General features: G+C 43.2%; 1 protein-coding gene across 1 annotated transcript in view; it reads left to right on the top strand.

Annotated features, from left to right (window-relative positions):
* The first annotated feature begins 3,964 nt into the window (after window positions 1–3,964).
* Window positions 3,965–20,398, top strand: part of LOC138358534 (mucin-2-like) — a 17,866-nt gene continuing 1,432 nt past the window's right edge. The window contains exons 1-2 of the mRNA XM_069316513.1: window positions 3,965–5,269; window positions 20,172–20,398. The exon at window positions 20,172–20,398 is cut by the window's right edge and continues 1,432 nt beyond it. Of these exons, the coding sequence (XP_069172614.1) occupies window positions 3,965–5,269; window positions 20,172–20,398 (1,532 nt within the window). The remainder of the gene's footprint in view (window positions 5,270–20,171) is intronic.

The following is a 20,398-nucleotide window of genomic DNA, read 5'->3' as shown; positions in this document are numbered from 1 at the left end:
ACAGTCACATCAGGAGGAAGACAACAGTGAAGGAACAGGTGATGAAACTTAGGGTGGGCGAGGACAGGTACACAGAGAATGACAAAGAGGTGTGTGAAGAACTCAACAAAAGGTTCCAGGAGATCTTTACAATAGAACAGGGAGAAGTCACGGTGCTAGGAGAGGTGGCAGCAAACCAGGTGACCTTGGAAAGGTTCGAAATTACAAGAGATGGGGTCAAGAAGCACCTATTGGAGCTGGATGTGAGAAAAGCTGTTGGGCCGGATGGAATCTCACCATGGGTATTGAAAGAGTGTGCAGGAGCACTTAGCTCGCCACTCTCTATAGTGTATAGTAGGTCACTGGAAACGGGAGACCTACTAGAAGTATGGAAGACTGCTAATGTAGTACCAATATTTAAAAAGGGTGACAGACAAGACGCATTGAACTACAGGCCAGTGTCCTTAACTTGTATAACATGCAAGGTGATGGAGAAGATTGTGAGAAAAAATCTATTAACACATCAGGAGAGAAGAGACTTCGTGACAACCCATCAACATGGGTTCAGGGAGGGTAAATCTTGCCTTACAGGCTCGATAGAATTCTATGATCAGGTGACAAAGATTAAGCAAGAAAGAGAAGGATGGGCGGACTGCATTTTTTTGGACTGTCGGAAAGCCTTTGACACAGTACCCCATAAAAGGTTGATGTATAAGCTGGAGAAACAGGCAGGGGTAACTGGTAGGGCGCTCCACTGGATAAGGGAGTACCTAAGCAATAGGAAGCAGAGAGTTATAGTGAGGGGTGAGACCTCAGAATGGCGGGAAGTCACCAGTGGAGTCCCACAGGGCTCTGTGCTTGGACCTATCCTGTTTCTGATATACGTAAATGATCTCCCAGAGGGTATAGATTCATTCCTCTCAATGTTTGCTGACGACGCCAAAATTATGAGAAGGATTAAGACAGAGGAGGACAGCTTGAGGCTTCAAGAAGACCTGGACAAGCTGCAGGAATGGTCGAACAAATGGATGTTAGAGTTTAACCCAAGCAAATGTAATGTAATGAAGATAGGAGTAGGAAGCAGTAGACCAGATACAAGGTATCACTTGGGAGATGAAATACTTCAAGAGTCAGAGAGAGAGAAAGACCTGGGGGTTGATATTACGCCAGACCTGTCCCCTGAAGCTTATATCAAGAGGATAACATCAGCAGCATATGCCAGGTTGGCTAACATAAGAACGGCCTTTAGAAACTTGTGTAAGGAATCTTTCAGCACATTATATACCACATATGTCAGACTGGAGTATGCGGCTCAAGCATGGAGTCCATATCTAGTCAAGCATAAGACTAAACTGGAAAAGGTTCAAAGGTTTGCCACCAGACTAGTACCCGAGCTGAGAGGTATGAGCTACAAGGAGAGACTACGAGAATTGAACCTCACTTCGTTGGAAGACAGAAGAGTTAGGGGGGACATGATCACCACATTCAAGATTCTCAAGGGAATCGACAGGGTAGATAAAGACAGTCTATTTAACACAAGGGGAACACGCACAAGGGGACACAGGTGGAAACTGAGTGCCCAAATGAGCCACAGAGATATTAGAAAGAACTTTTTTAGTGTCAGAGTGTTTGACAAATGGAATGCATTAGGAAGCAATGTGGTGGAGGCTGACTCCATACACAGTTTCAAGTGTAGAAATGATAGAGCCCAATAGGCTCAGGAACCTGTACACCTGTTGACTGACGGTTGAGAGGCGGGACCAAAGAGCCAGAGCTCAACCCCCGAAAGCACAACTAGGTGAACTAGGTGAGTGCATGCACCAACACCCCTACACCACTTCCTGCACCAACACCTCTACACCACCACTTGCACCAACACCTCTACACTACTGCCTGCACCAACACCTCTACACCACCATTACCTACACAAACACCTTTACATCACCACATGTACCAACACCTCTACAGCCACCACCAACTGCACCAGCACCTCTACAACCACCTGCACCTACACCTCTACACCACCATCTGCACCAACACCTCTACACAATCACCTGAACCAACACCTCTACAACCACCACCTGCACCAACACCTCTACACCACCACCTGCACCAACAACTCTACACAATCACCTACACCAACACCTCTAGATAACCACTTGCACGAACACCTCTACAATCACCTCTAAAACCGTCTGTACCAACACCTCTACAACCACCTGTACCAACATCTCTACAACCACCTGCACCAACACCTCTGCAACCACCACCATCTGCACTAGAACCTCTACAACCACCTGCCCCAACACCTCTACAACCAACTGTACCAGCACCTCTACAACCACCACCACCTGTACCAACACCTCTACACAACCACCTGAACCAACACCTCTACAACCACCTGTACCAAAATCTCTACAACCACCTGCACCAACACCTTTACATCACCAGAACCTGCACCAGAACCTCTACAACCACCTGCACCAACATCTCTGCAACCAACTGTACCAGCACCTCTACAACCACCACCTGTACCAACTCCTCTACACAACCACCTGCACCAACACCTATACTGGGTGCCAAGTCATGTGGGAATAATAGGAAATGACATTGCAGACGAAGCTGCAAAACTTGCTACTAAGAGGAGAAATGTAGACATTTACATACCACAGAGTCTATCACAGATTAAGAAAGTAATTAGAAACAGAGCAATGCAAAAGATGTACAATGACCACAACACAGCAGTTGCAACATCAGGATCTGCGGGTTGGTGCAAGAATTCAACCAACTACGAACCACTTAGTTTGATGAAAGGGAGCAGTAGAACAACAGAAGTGCACTTACATCGCATCAGGCTTGGATACCCATGTGCATGGGAAATAGGCTTACAGGTTCCGGAAGATGAGAGGAAATGTCAACACTGTGGAGAAATGCCCGACAGACCACTGGAACATTATCTAACACAGTGCACAGTTACAAACCCATTAAGATTTCAACTTAGATTCAACAGAGCAGAAGAAGTTGTTAAACACATATGGCAAAATCTTACTGAAGCGACCATACGAGTCATAAATACTCATACTCCGTCCAAGTAAAACAGAAACAAGCAACACTTAGTGGGCCAGCCAGAGGCTTAGGGCCCGCGCAGGAATATCCCTGCAAAAAAAAAAAAAAAAAAAAAAACTCTACAACCACCTGCACCTACATCTCTACACCACCACCTGCACCAACACCTCTACACAAGCATCTGCACATACACTTCTACACCAACACCTCTACACCAACACCTCTACACCAACACCTCTACACAACCACCACCTGCACCAACACCTCTACACCACCACCTGCACCAACACCTCTACACCACCTCCATCACCTACACCTCAACACCACCACCACCAACTTCACCAACACCTCTTCACCACCACCTGTACCAACATCTCTACACAACCACCACTTACACCAACACCTCTACACCACCGCTTGTACCAACACCTCTACACCACCTCCTGCACCAACACGTCTTCACCACCTGCACCATCACTTCTACACCACCACATGCACCAACACCTCTACACCACCACCTGCACCAACAGATCTACAAAACCTCCGGCACCATCACCTCTATAACCACCACCTGTACCAACACCTCTAGACAACCACAAAATGCACCAACACATCTACAACCACCTGTACCAACACTTCTACAGAAACACTTGCAAAAAAACTACACAACCAACACCTCTATGACCACCTCACCAACACCGCTACACCACCACCTAACCATCACCTTCACACCACCACGACCACCTGCACCAACACTTCTACACCACCACCTGCATCAACACCTCTACACCACCACCAGCACCTCAACACAACCACCTGCACCAACACATCAACACCACCACCTGCACAACCACTTCTACACCAACACCTGCACCAACACCTCTACACCACCACCTGCACCAACACTTCTCACCATCACATGCACAAACACCTCTACACCAAACCCTCTACACCACCACCTGCATCAACACTTCTCACCATCCCATGCACAAACACCTCTACACCACCACCTACACCAAACCCTCTACACCACCACCTGCACCAACACTTCTACAACCACCACTCGCACCAACACCTCTACACCACCACCTGCACCAACACCTCAACACTACCACCTACACCAACACCTTTACAATACAACCTGCACCAAAACCTCTACACCACCACCTACACCAACAACTCTACACCATCACCTGTACCAACACATCTACACCACCAACTACACCAACTCCTCTACACAACCACCACCTGCACCAACACCTCTACATCACCGCCTGCACCAACACCTGTACACCATCACATGCACCAACACCCCTACACCACTTCCTGCACCAACACCTCTACACCACAACTTGCACCAACACCTCTACACCCCCACCTGCACCAACACCTCTACACCACCATTACCTACACAAACACCTCTACACCACCACCTGCACCAACATCTCTACACCACCACTTGCACCAACACCTCTACACTACTACCAACACAAACAACTCTAAATCACCACCTGTACCAACACCTCCACAACCATCACCAACTGCACCAGCACCTCCACAACCACCTGCACCAACACCTCTACAACCACCATCTGCACCAACACCTCTTCACCACCACCTGCACAAACATCTCTACACGATCACCTGCAACAACACCTCTACACCACCACTTACACCAACACCTCTACACCCCCACCTGTACCAACACCTCTACATAAAAACCTGCAACACCACTTCTACACCCCCACCTGCACCAACACTTCTACACCACCACCTAAATAAACAACTCTACACCACCACCTGCACCAACACCTCTACAACACCACCTGTACCAACACCTCTACACCACTACCATCACCAACACCTCTACACAACCACTACCTCCACCAACACGTCTACACCATCTCCTGCACAAACACCTCTACAACCAGCTGTACAAAAACCTCCTGCACAACACCACCACGTGCTACACCTGTACACTCCAACAATCTGTTCCAACACTTTACACAACCACTTGCACCAACACGTCTACACCACCACCATCTGCACCAACACCTTTACACCACCAATACCTTCTCCATCACCTCTACAACCACCTGTACCAACACCTCACCACCACCACCTGCAACAACACCTCTACACCACCACTTGCACCAACACCACTACAACCACCTGTACCAACACCTTTACACCACCACCTGCACCAACACCTCTACAACCACCTGTACCAACACCTTTACAGCACCACCTGCACCAACACCTCTACACAACTACCACCTGCACCAACACCTCTACAACCACCTGCACCAACACCTTTACACCACCACCTGTACCAATACCTCTACACAACCACCACCTGCACCAACACCTCTACAACCACGTGCACCAACACCTCTACACCACCACCTGCACAAACACCTCTACAACCACCTGCACCAACACCTCTACACCACCAACTGCACCAACACCTCTACACCACAACCTGCACCAACACCTCTACAAAACCAACTATACCAACACCTCTACACCACCAACTGCACCAATACCTGTACACCACCTCCTGCACCAACATATCAACACCACCACCTGCACCAACACCTCTACACAACTACCACCGGCACCACCACCTCTTCACCACCACCTGCACAACCATTTCTACACCACCACCTGCACCAACACCTCTACACCACCTTTTGCACCAACACCTCTGCACCACCACCTGCACAAACACCTCTACAACCACCTGCACCAACATCTCTACACCCCCACCTGCACCAACACCTCTAAATAACCACCTGCACCAACACCTTTACAAAATCACCTGCAACAACACTATGATAGAGCCCAATAGGCTCAGGAACCTGTACACCTGTTGATTGACGGTTGAGAGGCGGGACCAAAGAGCCAGAGCTCAACCCCCGCAAGCACAACTAGGTGAGTACAACTAGGTGAGTACCACCAAGTGCACCAACACCTCTACACCAACACCTGCACCAACTCCTGCACACCACCACCTGCACCAACACCTCTACACAACCACCTGCACCAACACCTCTACTCCACCACCTGCACCAACACCTCTACTCCATCACTTGCAGCAACACCTCTACACCACCACCTGCACCAACTCCTCTACACCATCACTTACACCAACAACTCTACACAAACACCTGCACCAACACCTCTACACAACCACCACTTGCACTATCACCTCTACACAACCACCACCTCCACCAACACCTCTACATCATCTCCTGCACAAACACCTCTGCAACCACCTGTACAAACACCTCTCCAACCACCTGTTCCAACACCTTTACACAACCACTTGCACCAACACCTCTACACCACCACCACCTGCACCAACACCTTTACACCACCAACACCTTCCCCATCACCTCTACAACCACCTGTACCAACACCTCACCACCACCACCTGCACCAACACTTCTACAACCACCTGTACCAACACGTTTACACCACCACCTGCACCAACGCCTCAACAACCAACTGTACCAACACCTCTACAGCACAACCTACACCAACACCTCTACTCCACCACCTGCACCAACACCTTTTCACATCGACCACCTGCACCAACACCTCTACACCACCACCTGCACCAACACCTCTACACAACCATCTGCACCAACACCTCTACACAACCATCTGCACCGACACCACTACACCACCAACACCTCTACACCACCACCTGCACCAATACAGCTAAACCACCACCTACACCAACACCTCTACAACCACCTGCACCAGCATCTGTACACAACCACATGCACCAACACCTCTACACCACCACCTGCACCAACAACTCTACAACCACCTGTACAAACACCTCTTCAATCACCTGTTCCAACAGCTCTATACAACCACATGCACCAACACCTCTACACCACCACGACGTGCACCAACACCTCAACACCACCAACATCTGCCCCAACACCTCTACACAACAAACACCTGCCTCAACACCTCTACAACCACCTGTACTAACAACTCACCACCACTACCTGCACCAACACCTCTAAACCACCACCACCACCTGCACCATCATCTCTACACCACCACCTGCACCAACACCTCTTCACCACCACCACCTGCACCAACACCTCTACACCACCACTTGTTCCAAAATCCTCTACACAACCAACACCTGCACAAGCACCTCTACACAACCACCTGCTCCAACACCTCTACACAACCACCAATTGCACCATCACCTCTACACAACCACCACCTGCACCAACACCACTACACCACTACCTGCACCAACTCCTCTATACCATCACCTACACCAACAACTCTACACCACCACCTAAACCAAAACCTGTACACATCCACCATCTGCACCAACACCTCTACACCACCACCTGCACCAACACCTCTACACCACCACCTGCACCAACACCTTTACATCACCAGCTGCACCAACACCTCTACACCACCACCTGCACCAACACCACTACACCATGACCTGCACCAACACCTCTACACCACAACCTACACCAACACCTCTACACCACCATTTGCACCAACACCTCACCCACACCACCTGCATCAACACTTCTGCACCACCACCTGCATCAACACCTCTACACCACCACCTTCACACCGAACCTGTCCCCAGAGGCCCACATCAAAAGAATATCATCAGCGGCATATGCTAGACTGGCCAACTGCTTTCAGAAACTTGTGTAAGGAATCTTTCAGAACCCTGTATACCACTTATGTAAGACCAATCCTGGAGTATGCAGCTCTAGCCTGGAGTCCATACCTAGTTAAACACAAGACAAAGTTAGAGAAGATTCAGCGGTATGCCACCAGGCTCGTCCCGGAACTGAAAGGATTGAGCTACGAGGAAAGGCTAAAGGAGCTGAACCTCACATCCCTGGAAAACAGAAGAGTAAGGGGAGACATGATAACCACCAACAAAATTCTGAGGGGAATTGACAGGGTGGACAAAGGCAAACTCCTCAGCACGGGTGGGAAACGAACAAGGGGACACAGGTGGAAACTTAGTACCCAGATGAGCCACAGAGACGTTAGAAATTTTTTTTTCAGTGTCAGAGTAGTTAATAAATGGAATGCACTAGAAAGTGATGTGGTGGAGGCTGACTCCATACACAGTTTCAAATGTAGATAAGATAGAGCCCAGTAGGCTCAGGAATCTGTACACCAGTTGATTGACAGTTGAGAGGCGGGACCAAAGAGCCAAAGCTCAACCCCCGCAAGCACAATTAGGTGAGTACAATTAGGTGCGCTGCACCAACACCTCTACTAGACCACCTGCACCAACACCTCTACACCACCACCTGCACCAACACCTCTACACCACCACCTGCACCAGCACATCTACACCACCACCCCTACAACCACGAGAACGAACACCTCTACAACCACCTGCACCACCACCTACACCAACACCTTTACACTACAACCTGCACCAACACCTCTACACCACCACCTACACCAACACCTCTACACCACTACTTGCACCACCACCTACACGAACACCTCTACAACCACCTGTACCAACACCTTTACACGACCACCACCTGCACCAACACCTCTACACAACCACCACCTGCACCAACACCTCTACAACCACCTGAATTAACACCTCTACACCACCACCTGCATCAACACCTCTACACCTCCACCTGCATCAACACCTCTACTCCACCACCTGCATCAACACCTCTACACCACCAACTGTACCAACACCTCTACACAACCACCACCTGCACCAAATTCTCTACACTACCACCTGCACCAACACCTCTACACCACCACCTGCACTAACACCTCTACATCACAACCTGCACCAACACCTCTACACTACCAACTTTACCAACACCTCTAAACATCTGCACCAATACCTGTACACTACCTCTTGCACCAACATATCAAAACCACCACCTGCACCAACACCTCTACACAACTCCGATTGGCGTGAAGTCACCAGTGGAGTCCCACAGGGCTCTGTTCTCGGTCCTATCTTGTTTCTGATATATGTAAATGATCTCCCGGAGGGTATCGATTCATTTCTCTCAATGTTTGCGGACGATGCTAAAATTATGAGAAGGATTAAAACAGAAGAGGACTGTTTGAGGTTTCAAGAAGACCTAGACAAGCTGAAGGAATGGTCGAACAAATGGTTGTTAGAGTTTAACCCAACCAAATGTAATGTAATGAAGATAGGTGTAAGGAGCAGGAGGCCAGATACAAGGTATCATCTGGGAGAGGAAATTCTTCAGGAGTCAGAGAAGGAAAAAGACTTGGGGGTTGATATCACGCCAGACCTGTCTCCTGCAGCACATATCAAGCGGATAACATCAGCGGCATATGCCAGGCTGACCAACATACGATCGGCATTCAGAAACTTGTGTAAAGAATCATTCAGAACTTTGTATACCACATATGTCAGGCCAATCCTGGAGTATGCAGCCCCAGCATGGAGTCCATATCTAGTCAAGGATAAGACTAAACTGGAAAAGGTTCAAAGGTTTGCCACCAGACTAGTACCCGAGCTGAGAGGTATGAGCTACGAGGAGAGACTACGAGAATTAAACCTCACTTCGCTGGAAGACAGAAGAGTTAGGGGGGACATGATCACCACATTCAAGATTCTGAAGGGGATTGATAGGGTAGATAAAGACAGTCTATTTAACACAAGGGGAACACGCACAAGGGGACACAGGTGGAAACTGAGTGCCCAAATGAGCCACAGAGATATTAGAAAGAACTTTTTTAGTGTCAGAGTGGTTGACAAATGGAATGCATTAGGGGGTGATGTGGTGGAGGCTGACTCCATACACAGTTTCAAGTGTAGATATGACAGATCCCGATAGGCTCAGGAATCTGTACACCTGTTGATTGACGGTTGAGAGGCGGGACCAAAGAGCCAGAGCTCAACCCCCGCAAACACAACTAGGTGAGTACAACTACCTCCTGCACCACCACCTCTTCACCACCACCTGCACAACCATTTCTACACCACCACCTGCACCAACACCTCTACACCAACACCTGCACCAACGCCTGTACACAACTACCACCTGCACCAACACCTCTACATCACCATTTGCACCAACACCTCTGCACCACCACCTGCATCAACACCTTTACACCACCACCTGCAGCAACACATCTACACGACCACCTTCACCAACACATCTACACCAACACCTACACCAACACCTGTACACCACCACCTGCACCAACACCTCTACACCAACACCTGCACCAACGCATGTACACAACCACCACCTGCACCAACACCTCTACACCACCACCTGCACCAACACCTCTACAACCCCTAGCTGCACCAACACCTCTACACCACCACCTGCACCAACACCTCTACACCATCACCTGCACCAACACCTCTACACCACAACCTACACCAACACCTCTACTCCACCACCTACACCAACACCTCTTCACAACCACCTGCACCAACACCTCTACACCACCACGTGTACCAGCACACCTACACAACCATCTGCACCAACACCTCTACACCACCACCTGCACCAACACCTCTGCACCATCACCTGCACCAACACCTCTTGTGGGACATTTACTAATTAGTATGTATTGCCACTAATTAGTATGTTATTACTAATTAGTATGTATATATATATTTTATGTTTATCCGGTTCGATAGGGACCATTTTGTGGGACATTTGGGGCTTGACTCTATTTATTTAAATATTTAAAGTAATGAAATCAATTACGAAGGACCACCCGCTTTTATAGTAAAGAGGGAAACTAATAAAAAGTGATCATTAGATATTCCTGGAAGAACCAGTGTCTATGGATAAATATTAGGAAGTATAATCACTTAAATAATTAATGGGCTGTATAGATAATTAACTTGAATCAAAGCCTCAAACACCTACATTGGGGGGTTATTGCTAGAACTTCATATACGTCTAGGAACTAGTGTGGTTCGTGCACCAGTTCATTGTGTAATAACTTAATCTTATGACCAATTAAAGAAATCTATAGAAAATTTATCACCAGTAAATATATGAATCATTAACATCAGAAGTTAATCATTCTAATAAACACGTATTATCTCCAGTGTACACAGTATCCAATAAAATGATAGGATAAAATAATGAGAATTTGAATAATAGAATGAATACGAAAAGTTTTAGCTTTAAGACGATTTCAATGACATCAGTTACGAATCATCCTCGGGATCTCCAGAATTTTCCGTAGAACACTGGGAGATGAATTACATGGGTAAAGTAACAGCTCGTGGATTCTTCACACGCGAGCTGTAATTTAAGTGATATTACGTAGCATTGCACTAGGCTACTAAAATGTCTATGATCATGAAAGTAGAAATACATTAGTTAGAATACTAACATGGGTTTTGTTGAGGTTGCTCAATGTAACGACAAGCTTCCCCGACATATACAATCTCTAATGATGCATCAAAAGGGAATTATATACTTAGCTAAGGGGTACAGATTAAGTTGAGGCTTGCCGAAACCGCGTCCCAAGCTCCACTCTCACAATGGCGAACACGTGGTTGATAGCTTGGCTTGAATGTCGACGCGTTTTAGTTGGCCGGTCACGACAGATCACGTAGAACAATATTAACTAGTTCTATGATGAATATCAGGTTAATTCTCGCTGACAACTTCACCGTAACGTGTCCCAGACTCTGACACCAAGACTTGTTGCTCAATTCCGCAACATGTGCCTTCACGCCGCACTCAGGCGTCTTGTCCTCCTCAAACCACAAATCACAATGGCGTCTCCCTCCCCGCTTGCGTCCCGCATTCGCCACAGAAATTATTTATCACGAATAATATTATTTCGCGCAGTTGTGGCTAAAATGCTTTAATAAAGACTGGGTTGTAATACTAGGGAGTTAAATATTATTACTTTCTCGTCTTATGGTAGTAAACAAGAAATGGAGAAGATTTTAGTTTTCTCCATGGCATTCACGCGTGACGGTAAATTTATTAATTGATAACAATTGTAACTAAAAACTCTTGATTTGGAATTATTTGGGAGTTATGTTATCCGTAATTAATTATCACACGGAATACTGATGATTTTAGAGAATCACATTCAATTCTCTAACACACTGGATATAAATGTGTTTAACTAGGTAAAATCTGACGCAATACTGGTGTTTGGTTTTGTAAGAATTCCAGTATTCTTATACAGATATATTAATTAGTTCATGTGAACACTACTGTTAGTTAATTTTAGTTACTACAGTAATTAGTACATTTTAGTAGTAGTTTATAATAATACAATAGTATTGTATTAGTGTTGGAAATTTCCAACATAACTCCGGGGGGAGATTTATCGGGTCGCAGTGTAATGTGGAGTACTGACATACCCATCCCGAAGTTAGTATTAATATTAAAATGTTAGTATGTTAGTACACACATAACGGATGTCCCGTAATTGTCAAGGACATACAACAAACTTAAGTCTTGCAAATAAATTCATGTTGAATGGAACATGTTATTATTAGTCATCTAAAGTTATTAACTAAGAAAGCCTACAACAAACTCTGTGACTGGTGTCGCTATGACATATAATGTTTATGTTACTAAGTCTTAAAGTCTTGTAAACTCTCAGATACTCTAGACGAAATAATGTTGTCATTAATAGCCTATACAACAAATTAAGAATTAAATCATACAATTTAAATAACTGAGAATCTACTGTGATGTGAATGTTCTGGGTCATTATGACTTGTAACTGTTTTGTTACTTGACATCACAACACAATATCATCATCATTACTTAAATTGGATGGGAATGTATTTGCTCTTGGTCAGAGCTATAATAGGCTTGTAGTCTCCGTTTGCATTGTTGAACAACTGCACTGGTGGAAACATGTATTAAATATTGAAACCTTAAATGATTAAGTTATCGGTAATCAGGAACTCTCTAAAGCTTACAAAAAACTCAACAACTAGGGTCGCAGTGACATGTAATGGTGTATTACGTAGTAGCTGAATCGTAGGTAAACTCAGAAAAAGTTCCTAAGAACTGATAACACTATTGTATAAGTTGTATTCTACATTATTATACAGTAAAGTATTATTGGGTCATTTAAGATCAAGGAGACTATGACACTACAGTAAGGTCACTGTCTAGGGTCACTGTGACTTGTAACTATTGAGTTACTAGACAATAACATCACGCAGCATCACGATCACCCCAAAATCAAATGAGGAAATTGAATTTAATGTGCACTGCCGTGCAGTAGTCATTCTGACTGACGGTACAACTAATTTGCTAACTAGCTAAAATAGTGTAATATTAGAGAACTGAAAAGATTTATTCATTAAATCAAGGAAAATTCTGAGTCGACAGTGAGATTAGCAGCCTAGTCATTCTGACTTATGAGCTAATTGAATTGCAGCTCATAGGCTTGACACTGTAAACTTGTTAATACGAAATCAACTTTTACATGAAATTGAGTTTATTAAATCAGTCTCTCTAAGTATAGTCAACTGTAATTAATTGTGAGTACAGATTAGGCTAGTACTCAGTTGACACTAACTAAAGTCCCTAAACCTACCTAAATAAATGGTTTAAATTTGTAACCTACCTAAGTAAGGGACTAAGCTAATTGTGAGCAAAAATGTATTCGAATTAACATTGTGAGCTGTATTGAGCTCATTAACAGGTAGAGCTATATTGAGCTCATTAACAGTTAACAGAGTGAGCTATATTGAGCTTGTTAACAGTTTGAGCTATATTGAGCTCATTAACAGTTAACAGAGTGAGCTATATTGAGCTCGTTAACAGTTAACAGGACGAGCTATATTGAACTCGTTAACATGGGGAGCTATATTGAGCTCATTAAGCATGTTAACAGGATGAGTTATATTGAACTCGTTAACAGAGTTAACAGGGTGAGCTATATTGAGCTCGTTAACATGGGGAGCTATATTGAGCTCATTAAACATGTCAACAGGGTGAGTTATATTGAACTCGTTAACAGCGTGAGCTATATTGAGCTCGTTAACATGGGGAGCTATATTGAGCTCATTAAACATGTCAACTGGGTGAGTTATATTGAATTCGAATTAACGAGGTGGAGTATTGTATCGTTCAATTATCATGGCGAGCAGTGCTCGTGGCATGGGGAACATTAAAGCGTTCAATTGTCATGGCGAGCAATATTGAGCTCGTATTCGCATGGGGAACAATAAGCACTCAATTGTTACGTTAATTCTAAGGTGAGCTATATTGAGCTCACTAAGCATGTTAATTAACAATGCTGATGTTTAATGATAATGCATTAAACTAAGGGAAACCTAAGATTGCTGGAAATTAAATTACTGCTACGATTAATCCTATTCAAGATAATTTGTAACATTTTCCCAACCTAAACGTTTCACGGGTTATTAGTTCTCTGTAGATTCACTTACGTATTGGTAAGTTTGCAAGTTTGTTCGTGCTGCGCTCCTACAATAATTAAGCAGAAACGAAAGAAAATTAACTCAAACAAAATTGATGCAAGTATTTATCACTAACTCTTAGTGCAGAAAACATTATATTAAGAAGGTTTTCTTGGCAAACCTCAAGCGCAAGTATTGTGGACCAGTGGTCCTAGTGAATTTATAATTACAGAAGTTGCTTGATGACTTCATAGTATTACTAAATTCAGGAAATGCCAGTGGCATTGAGTGCTAGATTCTCTAGCCTAACATTATTAATTACCTAGGGAGTGCTAGATTCTCTAGCCTAATATTATAATTTACCTAGGAAGACTGAGTGTGGTCAATTATTACTTGTCGAGAATAATTCTAGGTCTGCAGTGGATTCAATGGCTTGGTCGCTGTGACTTGTTCTTGTTTGAGTAAGGACCACTGGTTTTCCACTGAGAGTTATGAAACATCTAGGCGAATACTAATTGCACTACATTCAATCTGAGTTTATTACTCAGCTGTGTTACTCCTTTTAGCTTGCTGCTGGAGAATTGATTTACTGCTGACTAATTTATTATTGTTGGCAGGCTTAGGCTTGTTCACATTCAGAACTTTACCAGTAAGTAAGTAGCCACCTGCAGATTGGAGCATATTCATGCCCAATCGTTTAACATGTCTAGTTATGAACTGGTAATAATAGTCTGCTCCTACTAGTACATCTACATTGTTAAGGCGGTCAGACGTTAACTTGTTGTCAGCCAAATTAATTTCACGTTCCTGCAGGAAGTGGGCTGTGTACCCCAGACCCTTAATATTTAAGTCAAAAGGTATTTGATCTACAACAATGGCTTGGACAGCCTTGGCATGACTACCTAGTCGTACAAACGGTTGAACTACTGAGTATTCATGGGTTCCTCGATTTATCATGAACCCTGACAAGTTTAATTTTACCTGTCTGATTGGTTGTAAATTGAGTGCCTCTGCAGCTTTCTGAGTTATGAAAGTTCTCTGGGAACCTTGATCAAATAGTCCACGAGTGGTGATCTTGGCTCCTCTGTTCTTTACTTGAAGTTGGGCAGTAGGCAAAGCAGCATCCACTTGAGATGTTTGTGAAATTACGTTGTACACATCTCGCACCTTGTAGCACTGTACTGGTGTAGATTCTCTACCTCCTATTCTAGGATTGACATAATTTGTCCTAACTAATTTGCACAGTGCAGCATGATGCTTGCCCCTTCTACACCTATTGCAGGTGTTCAATGGGGTGTCACAGTTATTAACATTATGTGATTTGAGACTCTTAGTACATTTGTGTAACTGTTTGAGTCGTCTGACTCTTGTGTCTCTATTGGGGTAATTGGTACATTTGTACAGAGAATGTTTTTGATTGCAAAACAAGCACATTCCCCATCCTACAGCTCGTTTAGGGGTTACCGGTTTAGGTAAAACAGTACTTGTAGGTTGTGATGGTTTTGCTGCTTGCAATTGTTTGTTATTTATTCTCTTGTGAGTACTTGGTGTACTCTGGGGAGCCATTACTGGGCTCTTGGGAGTGCTCTTTGGACTATTAGGTCTCTTAGGAGCACCTGTGGAGTTATTGGGAGTGCTCTTTGGACTATTAGGTCTCTTAGGAGCACCTGTGGGGCTCTTGGGCCTTACTGATGATCAGTGTTTGACTCATTGTTATTACATTGATTATTAGTACCTTTGTTACCTAGTGACAGTGTCACTTTATGAGTTCCAGGTAAGGAAACTGATGTGGGCACAGTTTCGGTGCATTCAGATGAAGCATTAAGTGCCTGGTTTGCTGTATGATTACTCATATTGCGCAAACCTGTAAATGTATCCTGCATTGACAGGGTATTACCATTCTGGTATACATATAATTTATTGAGTGTGTCACCAGACAATTTTCTTTGGATGACAATTTTTGTCATCCACTCAGCAGTTGGGTGATCCACCTCTTTACTGAAGGAATTTAACAGTGACTCAAGCTGAAAAGTAAAGTTTTGTAAAGAGTCAACTGATTGTTCTGGTGGAGATAAATCTAATAATTGGTGTACAAGGTTTATAATAGTCTTCTCATTGTTAGCACTTACTTTAGAAGGCTGGTGTGAGCAATTGTGACCATTACTTGTGTTGCTTAAGGCTTCTTGCTTAGCCTCAGCTTTAATTACAGCTTCGGCTGCTGTTGCAGCATTAGCTTTATCATTTTCTGGTTCAGATTCACTGATTATTGCAGCTTCACTAAGAGTTTCATCTGCAGCTTCACTTGTTTCTCTGGGTTCCTGTGAGGAGCTAGTTAATTCAGTAGCCTCCTGCATTGAATTTATAGAATCCAGGGAACATTGAGAAGAGCTGTCTGAAAATTGATCAGACTCTGTAAACAAATCATTACGTGAAGTTGTATTAGATGAGATGTTAGAAAATGAAAGTTGAACTTCAGTTGTTGATCCTGTATAGTGATCAGTATTGATTAGAGGATTCTCCTCATCTTGAGGTAGCTCATGTATTTCATCTGAGCTGGGTGCTTGCTCGGTTGTAGGTCTTCTACAAAAATGTTCTATCCACTCAGGATCATTTTGTTTCGCAAGCACTCTTTTATAGTGATCTAACTTGTCTTGAATGATACATTCATATATATCAAGATCAGATTCTGTCAGATGTAATTTGTCTGAGTCAGTATTACTGACATGGAGTAAGTTCCTATAAGACTCGATTGTCTCCTTCACCTGGACATATTTTTGGCTAGCCGCCTTTGTGGAAAGGTTAAACTCAAAGAAGTCAATTGGGTTGTTTTCTAAACAGTTGTCACATTCGTCAAATCGTCTTGACAGGTGATTTTGAAGACATCTCAGGATAATACCGATTCTCCTTAATATTGTAGGAGTAGCCATTCTGGCTGTAAATTTGAGCCTTATAGGCTTATATAGCTAGTTGTACAGCTATGGTACTTGCTCCTTTATGTAGAGCAGGTATAATTATTGACAGCCTGATATTTTCTTGAGGCTGGTTGTAATTTACCTCATTTAGAGGTTAGCTACCTACCTAATAATAAGCAACTAAGATTTGAGTGGTACCTTGGTCTCACTACAGGTGTTCCTTAGCTTAGCTCTTCAAAATCAGCCTTAGATGGGTAGTGAACTTACAGTAACACTCAAAGATGTACATAGAAATATGCAATAAAATATAATTACACAATAAATGGTTAATCCCACCCTTGATAGGGTCAGCACAAGAATGTATAATATATGCCACTAACTAGCTCAAGCCTAGTCGTGAGAATTTCTACCTAAGAAACTACAAATTTATTTAGTCTGTGTTTGTACCAAATTCAGCACAATCACAGCCTAAATTGCTACCTAATAAAGGTTGGCAAAGATTATATTGTGGTGCAATAATGTGCAAATAGTTGTGCTGTATTTTTGGGGTTTTTGGATTTTATAGTTTATAATATATACACTGGTAGAAATTTTGTGTATAAGAAATTAAATGAACACAAGAGAATTAATTGTGTTTGGCAAGTATTCTATTGCCGTAAATAATATTTAACTCCTGAATGTACTCCAAATTGTGGAATAAATGTTATCAGGATTAGTAATGATTAATTAGTGTGGGATCAGCAATTTATATTAGTATACTGGATCCTAAAATGTTAATGATCCACTGACTTGAGTGAATCAGTAATTATGGAATGAATTCAGGCTATAATGGACAGTCTGCTGACAGCCGTATATTGAAATATTTGTAAAGCCCAAATGGTTAACACATAATTGGTGTTAGTGAGGAATTAATATACAAGTTATGAGCTGTTGCTCCTGGTGACCTAAAGATTCTTACTTCAGTATGAAGTGTAGGCCTAAGTGTTGTGGGCAATTAACTGTGTCCCACGAGTGCTACCTTATACATGAGGTGTAAGTAGCAATGAATTGGTGTGACTTAGGCTAACCTATGTGTTACGCTGTTGGTAGACACAATTAATTAAAATGGTTAGTCTAGACTACTTCACACGGTGATTAGTTATTACTAATTAGTATGTATATTTATATTTTATGTTTATCCGGTTCGATAGGGACCATTTTGTGGGACATTTGGGGCTTGATTCTATTAATTTAAATATTTAAAGTAATGAAATCAATTACGAAGGACCACCCGCTTTTATAGTAAAGAGGGAAACCTATAAAAAGTGATCATTAGATATTCCTGGAAGAACCAGTGCCTATGGATAAATATTAGGAAGTATAATCACTTAAATAATTAATGGGCTGTATAGATAATTAACTTGAATCAAAGCCTCAAACACCTACATTGGGGGGTTATTGCTAGAACTTCATATACGTCTAGGAACTAGTGTGGTTCGTGCACCAGTTCATTGTGTAAAAACTTAATCTTATGACCAATTAAAGAAATTTATAGAAAATTTATCACCAGTAATTATATGAATCATTAACATCAGAAATTAATCATTCTAATAAACACGTATTATCTCCAGTGTACACAATATCCAATAAAATGATATGATAAAATAATGAGAATTTGAATAATAGAATGAATACGAAAAGTCTTAGCTTTAAGACGATTTCAATGACATCAGTTACGAATCATTCTCGGGATCTCCAGAATTCCTCGTAGAACACTGGGAGATGAATAACACGGGTAAGGTAACATCTCGTGGATTCTTCACACGCGAGCTGTAATTTAAGGAATATTACGTAGCATTGCACTAGGCTACTAAAATGTCTATGTTCATGAAAGTAGAAAATAAATTAGTTAGAATACTAACATGGGTTTTGTTGAGGTTGCTTAATGTAACGACAAGCTGCCCCGACATATACAATCTCTAATGATGCATCAAAAGGGAATTATACTTAGCTAAGGGGTACAGATTAAGTTGTGGCTTGCCGAAACCGCGTCCCAAGCTCCACTCTCACAATGGCGAACACGTGGTTGATAGCTTGGCTTGAATGTCGACGCGTTTTAGTTGGCCGATCACGACAGATCACGTAGAACAATATTAACTAGTTCTATGATGATTATCAGGTTAATTCTCGCTGACAACTTCACCGTAACGTGTCCCAGACTCTGACACCAAGACTTGTTGCTCAATTCCGCAACATGTGACTTCACGCCGCACGCAGGCGTCTTGTCCTCCTCAAACCACAAATCACAATGGCGTCTCCCTCCCCGCTCGCGTCCCGCATTCGACACATAAATTATTTATCACGAATAATATTATTTCACGTAGTTGTGGCTAAAATGCTTTAATAAAGATTGGGTTGTAATTCTAGGGAGTTAAATATTATTACTTTCTCGTCTTATGGTAGTAAATAAGAAATGGAGAAGATTTTAGTTTTCTCCAAGGCATTCATGCGTGACGGTAAATTTATTAATTGATAACAATTGTAACTAAAAACTCTTGATTTGGAATTATTTGGGAGCTATGTTATCCGTAAATAATTATCACACGGAATACTGATGATTTTAGAGAATCACATTCAATTCTCTAACACACTGGATATAAATGTGTTTAACTTGGTAGAATCTGACGCAATACTGGTGTTTGGTTTCGTAAGAATTCCAGTATTCTTATACAGATACAATAATTATTTCATGTGAACACTACTGTTAGTTAATTTTAGTTAATACAGTAATTAGTATATTTTAGTACTACTTTATAATAATACAATAGTATTGTATTAGTGTTGGAAATTTCCAACACCTCTACACCACCACCTGTACCAACACGTCTACTCCATCACCTGCACCAACACCTCTGCTCCACCACCTGCACCAACACCTCTATTCAACCACATTCACCAACACCTCTACACCACCACCTGCACCAACACATCTACACCATCACTTCTACACCACCACCTGCACCAACACCTCTTCTCCACCACCTGCACCAACACC

Source organism: Procambarus clarkii, chromosome 84, assembly GCF_040958095.1.
Source record: "Procambarus clarkii isolate CNS0578487 chromosome 84, FALCON_Pclarkii_2.0, whole genome shotgun sequence".
Taxonomy (NCBI): domain Eukaryota; kingdom Metazoa; phylum Arthropoda; class Malacostraca; order Decapoda; family Cambaridae; genus Procambarus; species Procambarus clarkii.
The sequence above is the reverse complement of the archived record's forward strand: the minus strand, read 5'-3'. Positions and strand labels throughout refer to the sequence as shown.